This window comes from Ambystoma mexicanum, chromosome 11 (genome assembly GCF_040938575.1).
Source record: "Ambystoma mexicanum isolate Mex_15411 chromosome 11, UKY_AmexF1_1, whole genome shotgun sequence".
Lineage (NCBI taxonomy): Eukaryota > Metazoa > Chordata > Amphibia > Caudata > Ambystomatidae > Ambystoma > Ambystoma mexicanum.
The window spans coordinates 247,497,997-247,513,852 of NC_090934.1; the positions used below are offsets into that span (position 1 = coordinate 247,497,997).

Sequence of the window (15,856 nt, forward strand, 5' to 3'; positions counted from 1 at the left end):
CTTTGCTTGGCCCCATTGCCCCAGGTCTCCCTTTCGCTCTCCGCTCTCAACTATTGTCCGTATTGCTCTGGTCGTCTTTGTTGCAGTGCGTTTTTTCTCCTTGTCCTTACTTCTACTTAGTGGTTCTATATCAGGCATCCATTGACCTTCCGGAGCTTGCCCTCTCTTCCGACTCCTCATGGTTCTTACTCTCCGAATTGCTGGACAGCTTCTCTTAGTCTCACCCTCTTCTTGTCAATGTTACACTTCACTGTTGAGCACCTTCTCCTCAAAATCTCATAGGTTGTGCGAGACAGCTGTGCGTAGGGTCACCTCATCACAATCATAGAAGATCCATCTGGGTCAGGTCTAGATGGCACTTTAACCGCACACCTCCCCCTCTTAACTTTCCCATATCATGTTGCTGGTCAGAGTGCAGATGCACAAAAGGAAAGCCGTGTTCTGAGGTGTTCTTTAACTTCCCAACAACCTAATGGCTCACCACCCAGATCCAACTCCCCCAGACCAAAGCTGCAACAAAGCAAGTGCAATCCTGGACATGCACACATTAATTCCAATAGGATTAACCGGAGGACGGTCGAAAGCCTGAAGACGGGCAAGTCATCGGAGGACCTGTTGAAGAGATGCAGCTCCATCAAAACATAAAAACGGGGGTTCTCTTTCCCTCATCCCTCATCAACCTCAATCACCTGCCTGTATCCCTCTGGACTCCCTTCAGTCCTTCAAAGTGTACTTGAAAGTCTATCCTCCGAAAGAGCTTCTAAGTATCCTACAGGGTAGGATGTGGAAAAGGTGTTACAAGGAAGGGGGTACAGCGTCTCACCCTCCAGGTGATCCTCGCCCACTGGTCCACCCCCAGGAACTCGATTCAATAGCGATGACCATGTCCTAGCCACCTGTATGACAGATCCCTGGGGACTAGCGGGTGAGACACATTAAATGGTCACCTCCTTCTGTATCCCCTAATTGCAGAGCGCTCCACTGATACTCTGCTAGGTTTGCACTATATAAAAACACATACAGCCTCCAAGTGAGATTCTTAGAAGTCCCAAACACACAAGGTTTTCAGGATAGCCACATAATATGGAAGTAATACCCAATTAGACTCATTGTATCCACACGTACGTACTTCTCTATTCATCACAATGCGTTGCAATCATCAATAACATCACAGGGCAGGTAGAAGCGATAAGTGAGGGTGAGGGGGAGGCTGGTAGAGATGGGAGGACTGAAGACAACCAGGAGATGGGATCAGAGGACATTGACATCTAATCCTGGGGCTGCACTACAGACCCTGCCAGAGGATGAGTCCTGGAAACATGGAGTGGATTTTGTTCTTGAGGTCAGAGCTTGGAACTCATGTGGAAAGCATCAGTGTGAGGCTAATGAATCAAGCAGCTTATGGATGGGGAAACAAAGGCCGGGGAAGGTGCGGGCGAGATAGTGGTATGCTGCTGCTCTGTACACTCACCTGCCGGCTGTCCTTCACGTCTCCTTTCAACAGGTTATCCAGTGGGAACGAGATGATGTTGTTTAGATTCTGAATCTGGAAAAAAGCAAAACAGCAGGTCACAATCTGCGGTGGAGTCAGAAGAAAAAGAGAGGCACAAGGCAAATGAGGCACAGAGGCAATAGGATGGAACACGCGTGGATCGACAGAAAGAACAGATGAATGAACAAGGGGAGTGGAAATTGGGGTTTAAAGAAAAGGGTACACGTAAGCAATGGGATAGCGTGGTTGCTGGAGAGGATAAAGAGATTAGACAGAGAAGGAATAAGTGTAAAACAGAGAAAATAAGTGAGCGAAACAAGGAGGATGGAAAGAAAGAAAGAAAGGGAGGGAGGGATTGAAAACAACAAGAGATGCTCTCATCAGGCAGGTGGCTAAGGACCCCCAACAAACAGAATCCCCCTTCATCATAGGATTAGAAAATAGGTATTGCTTTTAATCCAAAAGGTGTAACTGACTGCATGAAATCCTGGATCAACTCATACAACTAAATTCTGGTCCAGCTTAGCTATGCAACCATTACATTGGGTAATAATAAAACGTGTCATTACAGCACTTAGAAGTGGGAGGAGTCTAGCATGAAGCGCCATATAAAAAATATATATAATTGTAATTTTAATTAATGCTCAAATAGGAGAAGGTGTTAGTGAAAATGTTCCCACTGCATCGTGTCACAGACTGCAAGCAGCCAGCCCATTCACTATACGTTATATATGATGAAAAACTCTACCAAGTGAGAGCAAGGCAAGGGAGAACTTCAGACACTTATATGCGGAAACATCTACCCCTGAACCGAGGAATGAGAATGTTGAAACCACAGGCTTGTTGAATTATGTTCCCAGCTGTGTGCTAGCTCTGATCCAGATCCTGGGAGACTCTACATTGCAGAAAGGAAAGTAACACTTCGAGCCAGGTGTCATGAGATCATCTTCACACATGCCCAATGAACATCACTTCAAACGGGCACCATTTGAATGTTAAAAATGGGCTCATCCTGGCTGGAACTTCATAGATACATGAAAAGAACTTGTGTTGGATTGCAAGCAATGGAAACTCAATTCCAGAACATCTGTAATGAACCATGACTGGTCTCGTGGCTCGTGCTATTTCCACTGCCTGCTGGCGAAATGCATTAGGCTTCTGTGATGTACAGCATTGCTGGTTCTGTTTGTTTAAGAGAGCCCTCCCCAACCTAAAGCCTATCAGTAAATAGAGCAGAGCAGAAAATTGATCAGACTTATCAATCTGTTTAGCAGCCATATAACACTCTTTTGAAAAATTCTTACACAATATTTCACAGCACTTTGCTCTGCCCTTTCCACAATCCCATTCAGTACTACACAATGGGGCTGCTACCAGCGGGTTACCAGCAGACTCGCGGTGTTACCTGGATATTCCGGGTGGCAGCAATGAAAGTAACTTCCCATTCCATGGACTCCATGGGATGGGAACCACTAAAGCAACGGTCCTATTGCTAACAGTGCCAGTGATTACTCTGCCGGTAGGGGCCTGAACTCCCAGCAGGTCAGGACCTCCGGTAGTTCACGGCACCTACCAGCAGACTCGGATTGAGCCAGTCCCAAAAAAATGCCAGAGCCGGTAGTGTTTTTCACGGCATTCTTTCCAGACCCCCCAATATCGGCAAGCTATGCTTAACACGCAAAACTATGTTAAATACTACCACCATTTTACTGTCACTATAGAATGATGTTCCAGGTCATGCTGATGTAGGATCACTTTCTCTCTGTATCCTTCTACCGTGAATCGTGCCTACCTATTGGATGGTCCTACTGGATCCCAAGCATATCTGGGATAACCCTGGAATGGATTGCAGGCACTTGAAACCTTCAAATAATTTTCTGAACAGCAGCTTGAATCTGAGTGCAGCGAAGATGGAGAACCTGCTTTTACACACTTGTCACCTTTTTCATTGTCCCTCCTCTTGATCTGTTCTTCTTCCCCTCCTAGTTTTGGACAACTGGTGGTTAATCCACAAAGTGTCAACTAATATGTTCATGGTAGGAAGCAGAAGAGCTCGAGTGGATTGCTAATCCCAAACATTCCATGCAGTGTGCATCCTTCCACATGCTCCCAGAGGCAAGAATAATCAGGTTGTGCTCCAACAGTATAAAGGGTGCAGGGGTGCCACAGCTGTGAAAGCCTTTTTCACTTCCAACACCAGCTTACAATACCTGGAAAATGAGGAGAATACCCAGGCATTTTGTGGCAATCCCTTGTAATGCTCGGAGTACCTAGACCTTAATAAATTGCATAAAAAGGCATCCCAGAGTGAATGAGGCTACATCTTCGATACATCGTGGGGAGGAAGGATAGTTTAGGGGCAACACGTTTGTCTTGGAAGTGCAACACAGGTTAGAATCCCGATCATGCGCTTAGAAACCACTTGCTGTAATTAAGCGTGTTATAAAAGAACTATTATAATGATATGATGGCAATAAATGGCAAAAGGTGAGTGCTTGTCAATTGTCTATCAATAAACAGAAAGGATTGACTTCAAGAGTGCTTGTTCTGATGGGAAGGGTGAAAACCCCAAGTTCTGGGAGACACCTGATGTGGATATTGAGAAAGGTCTGAGTGGGACCCACTGTGAACCATCCACCGAAAACCCACGCTTGCCAACAGATCGTCTAAGTGCACTCTGAATTATTGGGGGAATCTCCCCATAAATCAATCTTATTACAGTCTTACTACATTAACACAACGTGCAGTGATTTCCTTTTTCAAAATACATATTTAATGTATCCAAAATTCATATAAGGGGTAAAAAAAAAACATAAAATCCAAAATCAAAGTGTCCAGGTGGCCACTGCCATTCATTGATCAGGGCCTAGCTCAGGTACATGGTTTTAACTCAGATCTCGCTTTTTTGCTCATTAGTAATTCAAGTACAGTAATCCCATACTCTTACTGTGTATGGTGTGCTAATACTGTTCAACATCCACATCAGTTGTTATTTTACATCAAAAACAAAAATAACATTGTCATTTTTAAATGTTGTTACCGACCCGTTTCGGATATTTAGTTATATGCTTCTTCCCGGGCTAAACTGATGTGATATCTGAGCTTTTTTTCTCAATGTCTTGTGTTCTACAAAGAAAAATAGTAGGACTCGGATATATATTTACTGTATTTTAGTTTAGAACAAACTCATATATTTCCAAATGCATTTGTTTCAACCACCTCCAAGTCTCACTGATCTTTTATCTTGTTTAAATATCTAAAATCAAAAAACCAACCGATCTTAATGCCAAAACATGACACTAAATTCAAACATACTTAAAAGGATTCAATCCATTAAAAGTGAAACGCTGACTCAAACAACTTACCCAACTTTGTGTCCGTTTGCACTTATGTTCAGCAGCAATTCCCCAGTGTGTATGTATTTCGTGTGCTCCCAATGTGAATAGAGAAACCCAAGGTCTGGGAGAGACCGGACGTGAATGCTGAGAAACCCAAGGTCTCAGAGAGACCCGACGGGATGCTGAAAGGCCCAAGGTGTGGGAGAGACTTGATGTGAATACTGAGAAAGGTCTTGGTGAGACCTAAAGTGAATGCTGAGAAACCCAAGGTCTCAGAGAGCCTTGACGGGACGGCTGAAAAGCCCAAGGTCTGGGAGAGGCATGGCAGGGACGCTGAAAAGCGCAAGGTCTGGGAGAGACCTGACGGGGACGCTGAAAAGCCCAAGGTCTAGGAGAGACCTGACGGGACGCTGAAAAGCCCAAGGACAGGGAGAGACCCGACGGGACGCTGAAAAGCCCAAGGACAGGGAGAGACCCGACGGGACGCTGAAAAGCCCAAGGACAGGGAGAGACCCGACGGGACGCTGAAAAGCGCAAGGTCTGGGAGAGACTTGATGTGAATACTGAGAAAGGTCTTGGTGAGACCTAACATGAATGCCGAGATACCTATGTTCTAGGAGAGATCTGATGTGTATGCTGAGAAACCCAGGGTCTCACAGAGAGCTTATGTGAATGCAGAAACGCCCAAGGTGTGAGAGAGGCTTGATTAGAATACTGTGAAAGGTCTGGGTGAGACCAAATATGATGGCAAAGATATCCAAGGTCTCGCAGAGACCGGATGGAACATGGAAAAGCTCGAGGTCTGGGAGAGACCTGACAGGGACGCTGAAAAGTGCAAGGTCTGGGAGAGACCTGACGGGACACTGAAAAGCCCAAGGTATGGGAGAGACCTGACAGGGACGCTGAAAAGCACAAGGTCTGTGAGACCTGACGGGACGCTGAAAAGCCCAAGGTCTGGGAGAGACCTGACAGGGACGCTGAAAAGCCCAAGGTCTGGGGGAGACCTAATGGAACATGGAAAATCCAAAGGACTGGGAGAGACCGGACAGGATGCTCAAAAGCCAAAGGTCTGGGAGAGGCTTGATGGGTATACTGTGAAAGGTCTGGGAGAGACTGGATATACATGCTGAGAAACCCAAAGTCTGGGACATGGCTAGACGTGAATACTGCATGACCAAGGAAACACCTGAGAAGAAAAAGCAGTGAAGCTCGAAGCTTGGTGGAGGTCTGGAGAAATGTAATGAAAGCAGAGAGACCAATAGAGAGTCCAGGCTGAGTAGCTCATGGAAGAACCTTTGCTTAGTAACTACTTCTGTTTTGTTAGGTTACACTAGGGTTAGACATTTCAGACTGTTTTGAGAACACTTTTATTAGCCGGGACTTTGACCATTTGTGTTATAGCTTTGAATAGCCAGGGCTATTAGGACTTGTTAAGAATAGAGTTTGGGAATGTTTCGGTTGACCACTGCATTGACAATTATTTTGTGGTTTAGGCTGTCCCTGTAGGGACAAGGTCTTGTAAGACTAGGTTAATACTTAATTATTTGGATCATATAATTCTAAGGTGTGGAACACCTGGAATAATTCTAATATGAGACTCCTATTTGTAATTCCAAAATGGCGGGATTGTTGGTCTCGCCTACTCCAAAGTAGGAGTAGTGAAAAATAAAAGAATGAATGCATTAATTTAATCATGTGTTGATATGCTGACTTGTATTCCAAAATAAATGTGCAACATTCTGTGGTTATAATTATATGTATGGAGCCAGAATGTTGAACATGTTAACCAGTGCACTCTTTATGTGTAATGTTTATCAGGGCACCACGTTGGCTGTGAGGACATAATGAGTTGAAATCAATGAGTAAGGTAGCGATCTATTTAACCAGGGTGCACTGGCTAGGTAATTAAGTAAATGACCTGCAGCACTACCATTCCTTTTTAAGGTTCCAAGGGGGGAAAGAGCCTCGACAATCTCAGATGCAGAATACTCTGCTACACCACTTGGAATTGGTCAGGTATTAGTGCCTTTTTGTATTTACAAAAGCATTTCACTGAGTTTGTGTAAACCTGCGTCTGCTCCATTTTTGTTGTCAAACAATTATGCATCGAATTTGAGTCCCTGGTTTTAATAAATCTGTGTGTTTTATCCTAGAACACTGCACGTGAGTACAACTTAAAAAATCCCAAAACAAGAACTGATGTTTTGGTTATGCAGTATGCAATGACGAGCTATACAGAGGACTGCTCAGCCCCCTTTTTTGTCAGGAAGTTTATCACTGCAGCATATGGGAGAGTAGACCTAGATATCACTAATTCATATTTACTATTGTATTTTGACTAGCACACCTTTGGATTAATTTATCAAATAATTCATATCCATAGGCAATACAAGGATTTATTTTGCCATGCAGTGCGTTGTTGTTCATAGAAAAATGATGGCATGCCATTTTCTCCATCAGCAGTTGTTGGCCTGATGAATTGTTAAAAAAATGAAATCATGAAACATGCAATTCTGTCCAATTTATAATGATTGGAAGAATATGTGTAATTCATTGCTCTTTTGTGTATTTGAATGAATGCATGTATGCATGGTGTAAACAGATTATTTGTGCAATTAAATTGCAATGTTTAGAGAATAGCTCAAATAAGCTGTGGTTTGTAATGCATGTTTTGTAAAATAAGATAATTAATTCATTTACTTACTTATGTAAGGTGTGCTGACTTGTATCCTAAATAAATGATCAACCTTTTGTTGTGATAATTATATGCCTGGAGCTGGGATGTGGCTCATTTTAACTGGTGCCCTTTATGTGTAATGTATTTCTTCTGTGGTTCGTCAGGGCATGACACAGATCTTCGTGGAGGCATGGAATATAGAGTCTGACCAAAAGGAGGCATATTTCTGGATACAAACGTTTATTAAAGAGAGAAAACCAAACCGGTCAATCCCCAGCTAAGGTGGTTTCCCTACAGATACAAACTAAACTCGGGTCAGTTAGGATGTCAGTGATGTCCAAATCAAAAGTTCCCGTCCTGGATGAACTCCTCACCTCTCCCTACCACTAAACCACAAAGTCTAACGTAACAGTCTCTCCACGACCAAGGAAAATGGCTCCCTTCACCTGGGTACAAGTCTCTCAAAATAAAGAGTTCAAAAGCTGGGAGGTATTTAGGGAAAGGACTCAGTTCTCCCATCCTTCCCGCAACTTTTCTCGGGCTGTTCTTCAGGTTTCTCCCACCTCACCCTACTCATTAATTCTTGTAATTCCCTCCAAGGGTTGTTCTTCCTTTCTATGCTATTAGTGTACTTTCGATATTCTCCACTGGGGGGGATGTAAAGGCTCCCCGAGCCTTCTATGCTCCTTCAGTTCCACAATCTTATGACACTGCCATGGCAATTGTTTTACAAAACCGGAGGAACGCAGAGATCTGGAGGGAGAGTATTTAGTGAGAGCCAGTTGCAGATAGCGTGGGATGCTTTCCATATTCTCCCCTATGCGGCACCGCGTTCAGCAAGTGCTGGCGGTCTCAGCATAGTTGTCGGACTGGACAGTCCACCCACTACAGGTCATGCCACCACCACCACATCTTTCTGCTTTGCCGGCTCCTTGCCAACAGATGACACTGTCCATGCATCTTCGCTCTCCACTTCGTAACTGCACTCCACTGCTTCATTGCAGGTTCAGCGAGCCCTGTTTCGAACTCTTGGGCTCCGTCATGGCATTGCTGCTTGCCGATTCCTCCTTCCGGATATCGATACCCTTGTCCCTTTTTGCTGCCTGGTTTAAATAGCCAGGTCTACCACGGTGTAATGTCTGCACAACTGAAAACAGCTGGTTGAGTTTTCTTCGTGCTTTGTAGTAGCATTCTTACATGCTTCCTCATCCCAGTTCTCGTCATAGGGATATTGTTTGATATACTGCAATAGCAGATAGTTTCTGTTTCAACCATACGTACAGAAGGTTTGGGTACCGGTCTTAGCCTTTGGATTTGTGGATTTAAGAGTTCTCACCCGAGGCTCACGTCTTAGTTCTCAGGAGGGGAATTCTTCCCCATGAGGTCCTTCCACATCTAACCACCACTTGTTTGTTGCCTTTATTATTTATTTATCTGTTTCTGCTCTGCTTCGCACTTTCCGCTTCTTCCCCTTACATGCACTTTTCCCCTCTCTCATGCATTTGCGCGTTCTCAATATCACTGGGCCTAGTAAGATCGCTGTTTTGTTCACCCCTGTTCCCCTCCCTTGCCTTGTCGCGCTCTGAAACACTTGTGTACGAGCGCGATATAAATAAAATATCAATATCAATAACTTGGGAGACTATCGATTAGCGGCCTCAGCACCCTCGGCTCACGGAAAGGGGCTCCCTCCTGGAGAGAAGTGACACAATCTGAAGTATTTTCACACCGTCCATTAGGGTTTAACTCAGTTCTTCAGAACCTCCCTCTAAATTCTTCACCGAAGGCACCACTTGGCCAAGTGCTAAGATTCATATATTCTTTAACCAACGATCCTTTGCACAGCGTCAAGAATCTGAAGCAGTGGTGCCCCAGGGTGTACAGGGGTTACATGAAGCCACACCTGCTTCATGCCAGTTCTCGTCACTCTGTGGGGTTTTGCAAACTCTTTCATACTTCAGGACCTGGGGAGGTTTTGTGAGCTGGCCCAAGATTGTTGTTAAATGCGTGTGCCCTTTGATTGGTTAAGGTTTCTGGTTTACACTTTGAAGTACAATAGCATCAGTTTTCAGATTGGTTAGCTGTTAATTGTTGAACTGCTGACCTTACTGTCATTCTCCAGCCTTTAAGAGCTCGCCGGTGTTACAGCGCCACCTTGGGATTCCAAACTGACTCCGAACTAGCTCGGCAGCACTTGGGGTTGCTTTGTGGGTGCGGAGTAATCAGGGCCCACTGTCGTTATTGAACGCGAGTGGTCTGCTCTCCCTGTGCCAGGTAAGAACTCTCTCTGATCTATTCGCAGTTCACGCAATGTCAGCTTTTGAAGGATCGCGGATTTCTGCAGGTGAAGGGTTCTCTGGCTATAAAAGTCAAAAGAGAATGTACTTCTACTTTGTGTCTTATTGGACTGTGGGACAACAGAGCCTTTACATGTTCTTACTCTGCGGATGTTATGACTAGGTTTTACTGAGGCTGCTGGGACTTGTAGTCAGTGTTCACCTTTACGGTGTTTATGCGCTTGACTAGGTCAAGGATTTACTGCATCTCTGTCAAGGTGACCAGCCAACGGGATCACGCACCATCCACCCTCTAAGAGGCACATCGGGTAGCCGTCAAACTATCCCAGTCCCTCGCTGCTCACCACCCTCACAACATAGGATGGGAAGTTTGGTCAACTCAGGACAGTTGGTAGGAACTGTTTACAGTACGAGCACTTCCAAAACCAATTGTCGAGCCAAATTATTTTGAGGGTTGTTTGCACAAAGGAAGCTGCCTTTAGCTGTTTACAGAGCTTGTCTCGTAATAATCTTTTCTCTGCAGCCTGTGAACAGCTGAGAGCAGCAGACACCATTACACGGTACACCCCGTATCGGCGCCGCCGGTTTGGCGCGGGCCGACTCGCCACGGCCAGTTCCGTGCGGCCAGTTCGGCGACAGGATGTTTCGGCGCTGGGATGTTTTGGCGCACCGCACACCAGTGTATATCGCCTGCTGTTTAGGGAAACGTTCAGTGCAGTGCACTGAAAGTGCGAGTTTCAACTTCATCCCACACTATTTTACAATTAAACTGTTCTAGAGCGGTTTCATTTTAAAATAGTGTGGGATAAAGTTGAAACTCGCAATTTCAGTGCACTGCACTGAACGTTTCCCTAAACAGCAGGCGTTATGCACTGGTGTGTGGCGCACAGGGCAGATTAGATCTGCTGGGCTCACGAGGGTGGGGGCTGTGCTGCTTGGAGCAGACTGCTCTGAGCAGCACAGCCCCCACCTTCGCGGGCCCGGCTGTGTAGTCTGAGTGGCTGTGGTGCCTGCATGAAGAACTCGCAGGACATTTATGTGCGGCCAGTTCGGCGCGGGCTCCTGCGCCAAACCGGCTCCTGCGCCGAACCGGCCCCGCCGAACCAGCTCCTGTGCCGAACCGGCCACGCCAAATCGTTCCGCGCTGAACCGGCCGCGCCGAAATGTCCTGCTCCGACCATTACAATATAACAGTCTGCAAGTGCATTGAGCTTTGCATTGCCCATGTACATTCAAGAGGGTGGGTGAGGCAAACAGGCCCATTCTCCTCTCATCCTTAGACAAAAAAATAAAAATAAACTGATTCCTGCAACCATTGGCAGATAGACTTCCCACATCACCTGTTTCACCATCAGACCCGAATTCATTTGTAACATGGAAAGAGAGGATGAGTAAAATATATAAAATAAATTGAAACATAAGATGAATAGCTGTAGCTGTTGAAAGATAGTAGCTCAGGTTGGTTATATGTGATATAATCGTTGGAAAAAATATTGAGGGTGATATTTTTTTTTTAAGGCAATATCCACACTCCCCAATATATTTAAGGAATGGTGCAATTATATAAAACAAACTTCAGTCCTAGAATATTTGGAGAAAGTGTTGGATAGTGCACCGTCAATGTTATTCCCAGCGATTACACTACTGGATACCCTCAGGTTTTCTACACCAATTGTTTGGTATTGAATGTATGGCTTTCGCAATTCTGTTGACACTTTGAGGCGGTGATACAGCACATAAGAGAGAGAAGCAGAGTAAGCATTAATCTGCTATTTGCAACACCATTTCCATGCCGCAAAACAAAGCAGGAAAAGTTACATCTTAATGGCAGGCAGCATTTCGAGGAACCAAGTGAACCTGTTGGCATGGTTTTCGTTCCTGCTAGAATTGCTCCTGCAAGATTATTTCTGCAAACAAGACCTAAACACTATGGTCCAGAAGGGCCGAATTAGACGTTCGCTGGAATTCACCCCACCCAGAACACAGTCTTGGTGAGATCAGCCTCACTTCCATCTGTTTGGCACAGAGCATGAATTCAGCTGCAGCACGCAGCGGTCGAGCTTGCCTGAACAGGCATTTGAGGCACTTCCAGCATGCACTATGCTGCTCTGCTTCCTCATATTACCCCCACAGGCAGAGAGGTGAGAGCGATGTCATGGGATGAATTTCACACTGCCTCACATTCACCGGCGCATACATTTCCAGTATCACTCATTATGTAGGTCTCAATGACACAATGCAGGGGGGTTGCTAGGTCTGGAAAAGACCCGGGGCTAAGCTGATGTCAGAACTGTTGGGACTGGGGGCTAGCTAGCCTTTTGGCTGTAGCTCCTGAGATTCTATCCGGGGCTACAACCAAAAGATCAGGGGCTATAGCCCCGTTAGCCCCCCCCCCCTAGCAACGCCCCTGACACAATGCATCGTTTGTCACGTAATTGATTTGAATCATATCAGTGAAAATACACTTTAGATAAGGGACAGTTGAAGTGAATAAGTTCAGTGCAACAAAACCCATGACATTCAGTAAATAAAAACTGTAGTTGAAGTGTCGTTACGGTGCCAACGTAATGCAGCAAAACCCCGGAAATTCGGCAGGTGTTGGAATCTATGCCACCTTATCTACGAGGACCCAGGAGCACACGTCACTCACCTGTACTACTCGTGCAACGGGTCTGCTTCAGGCACCTGTGCCACGTCAGTTTCTCTGCAGAGCATACACAGAGCGCACCTGCAGATAAACTGCGCCTCATTCATAAAAATGCCTTTGCTGCTATTACTTCCAAGTAAAACAATTGCAGAGGCAAGGCGCACACACACAATAGTTCTACACCAGGGGAATGCCGCGAGGAGCACGAGGCAGTTTCAGAGAGAGAAGAGAAATCCCGAAATGTTTTATTCATGTTTACTCATTGTCTGTTTCTCTCTCAGACATGCTGTATGACTGCCTCAGTGTTGATAATATTGGGAAAGACATTCACACAAATGCAAGCTTTGGGTGTAGAAATCATGATCTATTATCTTTCAAAATATAAAGCTCTTCGTCCTATATTTTAATTCATTTTACACATCCTCTCTTTACGCATGACCTTACGCCTGATGCTCAGACAGCACACACAGGTGAACCAATTAAGCACAGCATATTAGGCGCCCGCACATTTACATCCACAGGTAAAAACACTGAAAGGACGACAAACCCCAGGGGCGGGGGCATGGGGGGAGGTCATGAGGCTATTTGACCCCAGGGTCTCATTCAGGTGAGTTGGATATTTTGAGTAGGTGTTCGTAGCAGGAAGCTGGAGAGTGAGAAACCGAGTTGGGAGGTGGTTACAGGCAGGAAGAGATTGTATTACGTCATCTGGAGGAGGCTGGCTTGAGACAGGAGGTTGGAAGAGAACATCAGAAAGCAGTAAAAGATACTAGCAGGGCTGTAGCTAGCAGGATAAGTAAGGTATAGTGAATGCTTGAGCCAAGTTAATGGATAGGCCCATATTTGAAGCGGTCAAGGCACAGTGTTGTAGGAACAATCACGCAGGTGTGATTGTGCAGAGGAGAAGGGCCAGAGTAGTAGCAGAGTGGTGGCGAAGTGGGTAGGAGTCAGCACACTAAGGTAGGGCGATGAGAGAAGCCCTCTTGAAACCTGTCTCTGTGAAACCCAAAGGGAGGAAAACCCTATTATGTCTTTTGAGAAATTGATGGACTAAGGAGGATAGATGCCAAGAAGGACATACACGAAGGGTTTGGGCGCCCCTTACACCAGAGACTGAGAGTCGAGGCAGGAGAAGAACCATCCGTAGTAGCACACAGAAGGGCCTGGAAACCCATAAGCATGAGTTGACACCACAGGAAATCCCTGATAAGAAGTGGAATAAAGGGTGCAGGGACTCTTAAGCCCAGACTGGTGCTGCCCTGAAGGTCACCCAATAGTGACCCACCGGCACAAGAAGACTCATTATGTGTCTGTGTTTGTTTTTATAGTTCCCATTTCATTTTGGCCAACCTATAATAATCACAAAATAAAAGAAACTAAGTTCAACTGCATCGCCATGTTGGCCTGGTCATTGATCACGGCCACATTTCAGACACCCTTAGTTCCATAACCTTTTTTTTTGGGAGGATTATTACTTTGACTCCCATTGATGAATCTGCACCAAACCTTCTAGAGAACATCTGTAAAAACAAATGTGAACATCTGTAAAAAATGTTAAAGTATGTTCCACTAGGGACAAGGTTATATGGGGATAGGATGGATTGCCCAAAGGTGCGCTTTTAACAGAAACTCCCATGCTGGGTACATAGAGGGTATATGTAAGGAGGAGACATGACCAATTTTCGATTGCATATGGAACTCACCCTCGCACTGAGCTTTTGCGGGTTTGGTGAAAATTAGTTCACCAGTTTTCTTTAAAACTGTAAGATCCACCCCTATTATGCACAGGGGTTCCCGTAGTAAATGCAAAGGTCCCAGAATGGATTTGAAGAGGAGAGGCCAGAACTAAAGAGAGAAATTGTTGTGTACAAAAGCAATTGTGCACAGACAGCCACCCAGCGTAGTGACGGTGTGAAGGGGTCAGGAAGGCTCTTGGTAGGTTGTAGAGTGTACATGTAGTGAAGATGAGAGCCTTGTTGAGGGGACAGAAAGAGTGGGGGTGTGGCAAGCGGTAGGCTGGAACAGTAGTAACCGTGCACAACTCACAGATTATAGCCTCTGACCAGGTCCTGTGGGCAGTGCAGCTATGCCCCTGGCACAGTAACTGTACCAACACTCCCCACAGAGTATGGCCTATCTTGGTGCACTTTGTCTAGCATCACTCCAACATGCACTACAGTCAGAAGCACAACCCTCCAGACATTGCTATACATGGATGCATGCTTGAGGCCATTCTCAAGGTGAAGTATATCTCTCTGAATTATCAGCAAGGTAGAAGAGTGGGCCTGCTCATTAAAGCTAGTAGATGCAGTGCAAAAGGGGCATGGTTGCAAGACATATCCTAGGGGGCACTTCGCACAGGGCGTGGCCTGCTGCTATGGGCGATCGGTATTGTCAACATTAGTACCGCACATGGGGCATAGATGCAAGACTTGCCCTGCGGTTAGAGCCGGTGTGTAGAGGTAATGGCCCTAGTACACAAATGAAAGGAATATTCCATGCACACTACCCAGATCGTATGGATGCAGGCCATATTCTGCTGGAACTGCAGGCTGTGATGGTGCACTCGGCCAAACCTGAAGTCAAGGCATGGCCCACTATACTACCTGCATGGTGTCACAGATGGCCTCAAAAACACACTAACTCTCAAAGACATTTCAAATATTTTTATTTTCAAAATTGAAAATTGGTACTAAGGGCCGTTCCCCTCTTCCTCGTCTAGTGCTGACTATTCTCTCCCTAGCTCTGGTGTCCTCAACCCCATGCTTGAATCTACAGGTCAGTAACCCCTAGTTTCTGAAAACTGTCTCAGTGAGCATGTTGGCCTAAAGGCAAACTCCGTCTCTGTCTGCCTCCCTCTGGGAACAATCTCTGGGGATCCACAAACTATATTCCCCAAAGGTAGTATACTGTAAGGACAGTTGCCTTTTTGATAATTAGGCCTCACATGGTATCTCTCTTCCACATCCTCCTGTTACTCTGCATACCTTTTTCTGTCTCCCTCCCTTTTTTCCTCCTACTCTCCTTCCTACTGCTCCGCCCACTGTCTCGCCTGTCTCTTCCTCGCACTTCCTATTCTACCTCTCTGATGTTCCTGTCTGATCTGGGTCAGATAATTAGTTTATGAAGTTCTGGGATAGGTTAGGTTAATATAATTGTTGTCACTTTTATTTAGGAAAGATAGGCATAAGTTGGTTCGGGCCTTAACAATTCTGTTTTCAGAATGGAAGCTTACCAATCCATCATGGAGGAAATGGGGCTGGATGCTGATTGGTGTAAATTGTCTTCCGATTTCCAGTTAAACATTCTAAACTGACTTTCATCGTCCAGTGAAGTTCAGGAAGTTCCTGTTTGTGTGTTCTCCAGAGTTTGAGGCCTGGAACCAGAAATCTTGCCTTCGAAGGA

The 15,856-nt window shown here is 45.5% G+C and overlaps 1 protein-coding gene across 2 annotated transcripts in view; it reads right to left on the reverse strand.

Moving 5' to 3' along the window:
• Window positions 1–15,856, reverse strand: part of ASAP3 (ArfGAP with SH3 domain, ankyrin repeat and PH domain 3) — a 519,538-nt gene that overhangs the window by 215,519 nt on the left and 288,163 nt on the right. For both annotated transcript variants that reach the window (XM_069622958.1, XM_069622959.1), the window contains one exon: window positions 1,472–1,546. In XM_069622958.1, the coding sequence (XP_069479059.1) occupies window positions 1,472–1,546 (75 nt within the window). The remainder of the gene's footprint in view (window positions 1–1,471; window positions 1,547–15,856) is intronic.